At 35.6% G+C, this 8,833-nt stretch overlaps 2 protein-coding genes across 2 annotated transcripts; both read right to left on the bottom strand.

The window, feature by feature from the left end:
* Positions 1–372: 372 nt before the first annotated feature.
* LOC131170347 (G-type lectin S-receptor-like serine/threonine-protein kinase RKS1) lies at positions 373–1,655 on the bottom strand. Its single transcript, XM_058129400.1, has 5 exons — positions 1,651–1,655; positions 1,522–1,619; positions 1,185–1,422; positions 942–1,092; positions 373–853 (listed from the first exon to the last, which is right to left on the bottom strand). Exons 1-5 carry the CDS (start codon positions 1,653–1,655, stop codon positions 548–550), a joined length of 798 nt encoding a protein of 265 aa, XP_057985383.1. The 3' UTR covers positions 373–547.
* A 5,787-nt stretch (positions 1,656–7,442) lies between these two features.
* LOC131170346 (vegetative cell wall protein gp1-like) lies at positions 7,443–8,158 on the bottom strand. The gene is made up of 2 exons (XM_058129399.1): positions 7,565–8,158; positions 7,443–7,451 (listed from the first exon to the last, which is right to left on the bottom strand). The coding sequence occupies exons 1-2, from the start codon at positions 8,156–8,158 to the stop codon at positions 7,443–7,445; spliced, it is 603 nt and encodes a 200-aa protein (XP_057985382.1).
* Between the last annotated feature and the right edge of the window lie 675 nt (positions 8,159–8,833).

Below are 8,833 nucleotides of genomic sequence, written 5' to 3'. Positions count from 1 at the left end.
CTCAAGAGTCAGAGCCAGCCAGTCTCTTCTCTGATCTCTCTCACGAGTTGCGCTCCCTGGTCAAATTCCGTCCTCAACCGGGAACCCTCTTACTACCAGCATTTCTCTTCCATTTGCATTCATAATGAAACCTCTACCTCACCTGAATTTGTCTCTTTCATCTATTTTAAGAGCGACATTGAACTTAAAAGAAAGGAGACAACTGGAATGCAAATTCAAAACCCTCCTTTGATGGAGGATTTCTGAAAATTCCAAGCAGACTTGGTTGGGTCTAAAAATATATTGGCACAAACTTAAAAATTACGCAGAATTCAATATAATTACAATCACAGTTAAAATGTGATAAGACTGTTTTATATCTATCCACTTGTATATCTGTACCTCTTATACAATCCCATAAACACACAATATACAAAAGAGAAGAAACATGGAGATAAGATTTATGTGGTTCAACCTTAAGGCCTCATCCATTGTAAGATTGACAACATGTTTGATCCAAAGAATTTACATACGTGACCCTTTCTCCTTCAAAAATCCTACTAGAATTTCATCGACCTTCAATCATAGTAATTGTGCAATCATTTATAGAACACACTTCTCCTCTAGTTATTAAAGATTCTTGCCCACTTTGAGTTCGAAAAACAAATGCTGGTTTTTTAGGAGAAGGAAGACTTGTTTCATTGCCTAACATGAACACAACTTCAAACATGGTTGGCCGATCAGCTGGGTGTTCCTGAATGCATAGAAGTCCAATCTGAATGCATCTCAAAATTTCTTCACAAGGGTATGAATGTTCCAACAATGAATAATCAACTATGTCCAAGCCTTTTCCTTCCCTCCATAGCTTCCAAACCTGAAACATAGTTGAGGAAATCATTTACTACTTTAGTAGTGAATCTAATAGGAAATTAATCTTAAGAAAGATATGTCTATCAACTTACGTTCCCTATCAAATTCAGAGAAGGGCTTTCTTTGTCATACTCGGTGTTTTTCTTGCCACTTATGATCTCTAGTATTAAGACACCATAGCTGAAGACATCAGATTTTACAGAATATAGACCATCCATTGCATATTCCGGAGACATATAGCCACTACAAGTAGATAAAAAGAAACAATTTATTGGTGGTTTGTGACCTTTTAATGTTTCCAAGCAGGGAGATGGTGTTGGAGTTAAGTAACTTACTATGTTCCAACCACTTGCTTTGTAATGGCTTCAATTTGATGTTCCCTGAACAATTTAGCCAACCCAAAGTCTGAAATTTTTGGCTCCATTGAAGCATCTAATAGAATATTGCTTACTTTCAAATCCCTATGGATGATTTTTAATCTTGAATCTTGATGTAGATATAAAACTCCTCGAGCTACCCCAAAAATAATTTCAAAACGCTTTTTCCAGTCCAATAGTTGCTTCCTTGACTTTTCTATAGTCAATTTGAGTTTTGGAGATCCTTAGATTACAGGAATTATGGAAAGAAGTGCAAATTAAAGATGGGTGAAAGCAAATAGAAGGAGAGCCATACCAAAGATGAAGTAGTCCAAGCTTTTGTTTGGTAAATATTCATAGATTAGCATCTTATCTTCTTTATGAATGCAACAACCAAAAAGCTCGACAAGGTTTCTGTCTTTGGAGTTTTGATATCAATCTGTACTTCATTCATGAATTCTTTTATCCTGTCCCGATCTGTTTAGATAATCTTTTCACTGCTATTTCTTGTCCATTTGATAGTTGACCCTGAAAGTACATTTCTAGACTTATTTCACAGACGTGCTACCATGGCCGCATATATCACACTACAATACTAAAATTGTGACTTGCCAAATATTCACATTATATTTTATGAAGGAGTTGACAATTTTACTTTTCATGGGATACTACCTTATACACTGAGCCAAAACCACCTTCTCCAAGTTTGTTGGAAAAATTGTCAGTTGCTTCAACTATTGTGTCTATATCGAAGAAAGGTAAATGTGGATGACTTCCAGATCTGTCAAGCTCCTTTTCCCTTGGAGGATCATCTAGGAGAGTACTAGAACTATGGATAAACATTTCAAGTTGCCCATTTTCTGCTGTATTTAGAATGAAAACAGATAATTAGATATAAGATTTACTAGCATTGTCGTCCATTTTGGGTTAGTTGATGTTCTAATGCTAAGTTTTTCCTTGGCTATTTTTCTATTAATAAAATGAATTGCTTACAAAAGAAAAAAAAAAAAAAGGAGAAAAGAAAAAAAGAAAGAAGAAGAAGCTGAACATGTGTCAACTAGGTCTCAGTTTTAAACTAATTAGAATTGGATATAATAATCTTTTATATCCATTCTTTCACTTTCTTGGCAACCAAATCTAGGAAATAGTTTCTAAACTTTTTGTCATCAAGCATTTTGAATTCATAAATTGTAGTTTGACGATTATTAAAGCGAAAAATAACAAGGAAATAGGAAACTATCTGAAAGCAATTTAATTATTTGCTTACATAATCTCTTCTGCCTCCTCACCAAGCAGTATGAGAAAAGAACAACAGAGGAAACTGCTGTCGCTACGGACAGTATCATAATTACCAATATCTGTTGGCGACTTATCCGCAAGTATACGGGTCGTCTCAAGTAATAAAGTGATGAATCAAGTATCGTTCCCACGAGGATTTGCTGTTTGATTACTAAACTATGAATGAAGCGATTATTTGGGCTAATGATTAATGAATAAATGGTAAATGTAAATGAGCAAGGTAAATTGATTAATCTAATTGAAATGGGTAAAGAGCAAACAAATAAATTCTAATTCTAACTCGCAATTAAACTAAAATTAACAATGGGTAATTTAAACGAAAGTCTAATTATGGTAAAAGTGATTCCAGAGTTGGGGGTTTATGCATAAATTAATTGGGATTTGTCTTGGGCATTCCAATTTTTAGGGAAAAATAGAGTTTGAAGGAAATTGATTCTAAATTCCTTTGATATCTTTTTCAAGCAAATCAAAGTGTATTCTAAAATAACCAAACCTACTTTTCGTATGTATTTGATTACTTTAAAACCCATTAAGTTTTGTAACCAATAATTAATTCCTCTTAAAGTCCTAGTTTATTTCTAAATCTAGGTGATTTTAAGTTCAATCCTTGATTAACTATCAATGACCTTCACCTTTCGGTCCTTCAATCAAAGATTAACACAATACCCAATGGGTACCAACATTAGGCAAGTAAATCAAGCACACAAGGAAGGAATCAAAACTCATATTCATATAAAATAAGGAAATACCCAATCCAAATCCACAAATTAATCTAAAACATATTTCCCAACTCAAATCTAAAGAAATTACTCACTCATGATGGTATTTACAAGAAATATAGATGGAAGAATAAAGAAAAACATGATAAAAGGACTGAAATAGGAAAACCCAGGTGGAAGAACCAAGGTCTCTGGTTTCTGAGCTCAAAAACTCGTGCAGCAGCTCCTCCTCCAAGAGAAAATGGCGCCTCCTCTCCCTTTCTATTAAATTTTCTTTCCTTTTTTTTGTTTTTCTCCCTCTTCCCCTTGTGTCTTGTGGCAAAAACTAGGAAATGATGAATTTATATGGTCCCAAAAGTCGCCCTAAAAGTAAATAACAATTAAGGAGTGGATAGGAAATGAGGTGTAAAATTATCCAAGTCAAAGACTATTCACGTTCGGGCATTACGCTTAGGGTTCGACTTAACACTAAGCAGCTTCTTAGCAAATTTAGCCTCTGGTCGCACTGTCTGCTTAAGATTAAGCAGACCTTCAGCAAATCTCGGCAGATTTATAGTAAAATGGACTTTTCTGCTCATGCTTGACTTGTGTTGCACCTTAAGCATTGCCGCTTTACCCTGAGCATGACCTTAAGCAAGGTCTCAAGCAAATTTCGGCTGGTTTGCTCTTTCAAGGCTTGATTTCTTCAACTTTCCTCCATGCTTAAAGAATCCCAAATTTCTTCAAATCACTTCCTAATGCACTCATTGATCCTCGATTTGCCACAAAATCCTATAAAAAACAACAAAATTACAAAAATCAAATATAAAGTATCTAAAATTAACAAATAACTAAAATAAAGCTAAAAACATAAAATATACTAAAATATAAGGGCAAAATGGATGCAAAACTACCCTAAAATGCCTATATGAAATGAGTGTAACAAATTCCCCCAAACTCAAACCTTTGCTTGTCCTCAAGCAAATTAAAAACAATTAATGCAATTTGGGGTACCTTACCTTAAATTTATGAAAATTACTTATCCAAACTCTCAAGCTTACTTTTAGCCACCAACAAACCATATACCCACTTTCAAGATGCAAAGAATTTAATCCTTACCAAAGTTATCACCGCTTAGCCTTGGGTCAATTATCCATATCATCAAGCCCAAACCAATCAATCACAAAGAATAATCATGCCTAAATAGACTATAGGGTAATCCATAAGCTAAAGTATCTCAAATAATGATGGAAGTAAATGAATGGATTAATGATATCACAATCCCATAGGCAATTTTCCTATTCCAATCTCCACTAATGTAGCACATCACCATCAAAAGATCAAAAGGACTTTCAAGGGTTGTAATGGGGCTAAGGGGGTGATAATGTGGCTAACAAGAAAGGGATAAGGGTAGCAAAATATGAGAATAATCAAATTATTAAAAGATCAAGACACACAAATTTTTTTTTTTTTTTTTTTTTTGAATCAATTTGGAGAAGGAACTTTACAACTATTCACCAATACTAGCATATAATTTTGAAGCTTTTAGAGGGACTACATAAAAACATTGACTTTGAATTATAATTGTCCCTTTCAATTCACCCCCAAACTCATTTCTTTGTGTATTTGAGTGGTGAATTACTTTACATACCATAATTGAATTTGCTAGCTTTTTTTTTTTTTTTTTTTTTTACTTTAGCCACTTCTCCCAACTAATTGTTATTATTATTATTATTTTTTATATATTTTTTTTATGTGTATCTATCACTCAAAGAATTATTCTCATAGAGGGTAGGTAGGTGTTTGGGTTTATGGCTAGGTAGTAATGTGGGTTCCAAAGGAATAAGAGGGATAAATGTAGGCTCAAATTGGTTCCAAAGGGAAATTTTTAAGTGAGGTTGGCTAAGGCTAAAATATGGGTTTAAAATTCAAAGAATGCCTAGATCATTTCTTTTTCAGGTGTATGCTATGATTTCGCCTTGAAAGGTTTAGGAAGATTGTTCTAGGATTGGTGAGACATCAATTAGCTACTTCTCACCCTAGAGTTTTCTCTAAGCACTCAAAGTCAATGCAATAGATTGGGTGGCCCTTGGCTAAGAAGATATAAACTCAAGCAAGAATTTAATAACTTTGCACCTATCCAGGACTTTCAATCCATCAAACCCTTCTAAAAGTAAGCTCAATTGCTCTTCAAAGCAATTCTCAATCCTCTAAGGACAAGGTAAAAATTTATTTTTATGATATGCATGATCCTAAAATGAATGCATAAATCAAATTAAAACTAAGTGTAATCTATATGAAAACTATATGCAAATGTATGTGTATGAGTATAGACATGTGTGTGGTCTATGTATAAGTGTATGGATTATCTATATATGAATGAATGAAATGCAATAAATGAATGAAAGAAAATTTTAAAAAAATTTGCAAAAATTTTGCCTTCACCCCCAAACTCAAATGAAACATTGTCCTCAATGTTTAGAATGAATGCAAAAAAAATGGGCAAAATTGTGTGAATTACTCAATTATTGAAATTTATACAATTGGGGATTAAATCAATATAAGCTCAAGAATTTCAAAATTAGCTCAAAATGATATTAACAATGAAGCTTTAGAGAGAAAAATGTGAAAAAGTATCCCAAATGTATGAATTTACGCTGCTTAAGATGTTGCTTAACCTGTTGCGTAGGGTAAAGCGAAAGCATAAGCATTGGCAACATACCATAAGCATAAATGGTGTAAGGGAAGCTGTTACCTCCAACTGATGTGAAACAATTGTGGCTCAAAGAAAGTTTGTGCAACTCATCAATGTCAACAAAATTAGGATTGAAGAAAAGATAAAGTGCTAAAATAATGGTCAAGAAAATGAAATAGTGTAAAGAAATAAAATGTAACAGTTAAATCAAAAATTAAACTAAGAAACATTCACAGAGTATTTATGTCCATATCAGAAGATAAAATGAAATAAAGTAAACTAAGGGAAAGAAGTGCAGAGATAATAATAAAAACTAAGTACCAAAATATTACAACCATGACCAAAGTTTGAAAATTAAAATAAACAGATTACAAAATAAACTTAAAACAGAAATTAAAACTGCTCATCGATCAAGTTACGCTATCAAGCCTTTGTTCTTTGCATCGAAGTCTGCTGCAGTTCTGAGGTTCATTATGATCCAAGCTTGAGCGGTTTCCAAGTTTTCATAAGTCTTTCATTTCTTGAAACATGGCTTGGCCCCAATTATATAAATTGTTGTAGGATTGGGCCAGTTTGTTGTAAAGCTCCAGCATTTGAAGTTGATGTTGCTTCTGTTTCTTTTTAAGAGATAAAAATCTCTTTTTAAGTTTCTTTTCTAGCTTCTTCTTTTGGTTAACCTGCTCTTGACCCATGGCTTCAATTTTGATTTCTAAGTTTTTCAAGGAAGCAAGAATTTCTGTGGTATCGGTGAGGAGCGGATGATTGGGCAGTGAAATTTGTTATCCGGATTCCAAGGATTTTAAGATGGATAACATGTCTGCGAGAAGTGTGGGGTAGAGGTTGGTTGTGGTTCTGATTGCAAAAGTGGTGGGGTTTTCATGGTAGGGTGTCGTGGTCTTTGTGAGCATATGTATGGCCTATTTTCTCACAAACATCCATATGCAAGAACATGGTGTCTTTTCTATGTATGATTCCCCAGAAACTGGCAGCAATTTATATAGACTAGCATCAAAGCTAAATGATTTTGCTATGGCAGTTATGTACCCCCCAAAAACAATACTACCTTTAGTATGCTTGGTGACAATTTGGTGCCAATGAGCAGCTATGAAATGGGCTGTACTTACTTGTTTTCTCTCCTTCATGCACCACAATAGAAACAAATCCCCAGCACCCACAATACTGTTACTGTGTCCCCTTCCTAAAACAGTGTAAGTAATGAACCTATGGAGGTATTTTAATACATGGTCAACTATTCTAGAGGCTTTTGCAGTCCTCTGTCTATAATAACCTCCAAATGGTGCAATATCTTTCCAGAATTGAACAGGGTCATAAACAGTTTGCTGCCACTCAATGTTTTTATACCCCGAATCCTGAAAACCAAAAATGGCATTCAAAGCACCCATGTCTAACTCCCTATCAATACCAGCACATCGAAAATGTATCATATCTTTATGTTCAGGCACTGTTGGTTTGAAACTCAACTTTAGGGAACTCAAAAATTCGAGGGTTAGGTCCTTGTACACTGGTTCCCTAATTTTAGCAAAATCAACCCAGCTAATAACATCCAAATAGGCAAATACAGAATCATAAATGCCTAATTCTTTCAAAATCTGCTCATCCATATACTTGTTTGCCAAAATATTTTTAGAAAGTAATTTCTCATATGCCTTTTTCATATCCATATCCCTAAAAGCCCAAGGTAATGGAGAAATTACCTCCTCTATAGTATCTGCAGATGACGCAGGTGCTGGAGAATGTAAGGGAGACTGGGTTACTGGTGTTTGGACCGCTGGTGCTGGGGTTTGCGAGGAGGACCTGGTCCTTTTGCTAACTGGTTCAGAGGACTGAGGTGGAGAGTTTAAGTCGAAAGGGACAGAGGGTACTCGTTTCCTTTTTCCGACAGGGGTTTCTTTGAGTCTACCTGCGGCCCTTTTTGTTTTCCCTTTTGTTTTTGTTTGGGTAGGAACAGGGTCAGGCGTTGGTTCTGGGGAATGGGTGTCGGTAATTGGTGTTTCATTTGGCGGCTCGGATTGCGGCGAGAGGGGAGTCGGCGGAATGAGAGGTGGTATTTGGCTTGGGGGCGGGGGCGGTGACTGAGGTGGTGGTGATTGTGGTAATGGCGGCGTTTGTGGTGGTGGGGACTGAGGTAGTGGCGGACTGGGGCTGGGGTTAGGGTTTATGGGTAATGAGGATGGAGTACCCATTTTAGATTTGACAGAATGTCGAAGTCCAGTGAGTTTAGGTTTGTGAGAGGACCACATTTTGGTTCTTACCATTTTAATGAAAAGGAGGAAACCTTTCGGCTTCCTGTAAAAATTGCCGGAAAAAATGGCGTGAGGAAGGAAGTCGACGAGGTCTATCGGGAGTGTTGGCGGAGGCTTTTGGCAAATTGGCGGACATCTTGGGCTATTTTAAATTGTGGGGCAGACCTATTGTAAGATGGGCCATGCTTGGGGTTAAGCATAAGGTTCAGCAGAATTTGCTTAAGACTCTGCTTGACAAGCAATGTCATCAGCAAGTTTCGGCAGGTTTTGGGAAAAATTATGTTTTTGCTTGCCAAAAACAGTCCAAAAGCTATGGAATGCTATCATGACCCTCAGCAATTACCAAATACACACAAACACCATAAAATTGAGGGATTTAAGTTCATCTCTCTCATAAACTTAGTAAGCATAGCACATGTTCATTTAGCTTTTTGCAATCATTGTTCATTTTAAGCACCCATTGTGACTACCTTTTTGCACATTTAATGAAATGGCCTCCTTTCTAAACTTATACCAAAAGCACATTTTAGCAGCATTTGAGACAAGTTCCAAACATTCAAGAATTGCGGAAAAGACATAGAAATTGACCTTTTAAGCAGCATGAACAGTAGCATGAACAGTAACAAAAATCTGCAGACTGCAAAAACTAGCAGCAATTCAAACAAAAACATG

Source organism: Hevea brasiliensis, chromosome 11 (genome assembly GCF_030052815.1).
Source record: "Hevea brasiliensis isolate MT/VB/25A 57/8 chromosome 11, ASM3005281v1, whole genome shotgun sequence".
Lineage (NCBI taxonomy): Eukaryota > Viridiplantae > Streptophyta > Magnoliopsida > Malpighiales > Euphorbiaceae > Hevea > Hevea brasiliensis.
Note: the sequence above shows the minus strand (reverse complement) of the source record. Positions and strands in the feature narration are given on the sequence as shown.

Excerpts from the sequence above, each read along its gene's own strand:
- LOC131170346 (XM_058129399.1), bottom strand. The coding sequence starts at position 8,158 with ATGTGGTCCTCTCACAAACCTAAACTCACTGGACTTCGACATTCTGTC.
- LOC131170347 (XM_058129400.1), bottom strand. Across the intron at positions 1,423-1,521 it reads CTTGGACTACTTCATCTTTG|AAAAGTCAAGGAAGCAACTA; the intron begins GTATGGCTCTCC and ends AATTGACTATAG. Across the intron at positions 854-941 it reads CTCTGAATTTGATAGGGAAC|GTTTGGAAGCTATGGAGGGA; the intron begins GTAAGTTGATAG and ends ACTATGTTTCAG.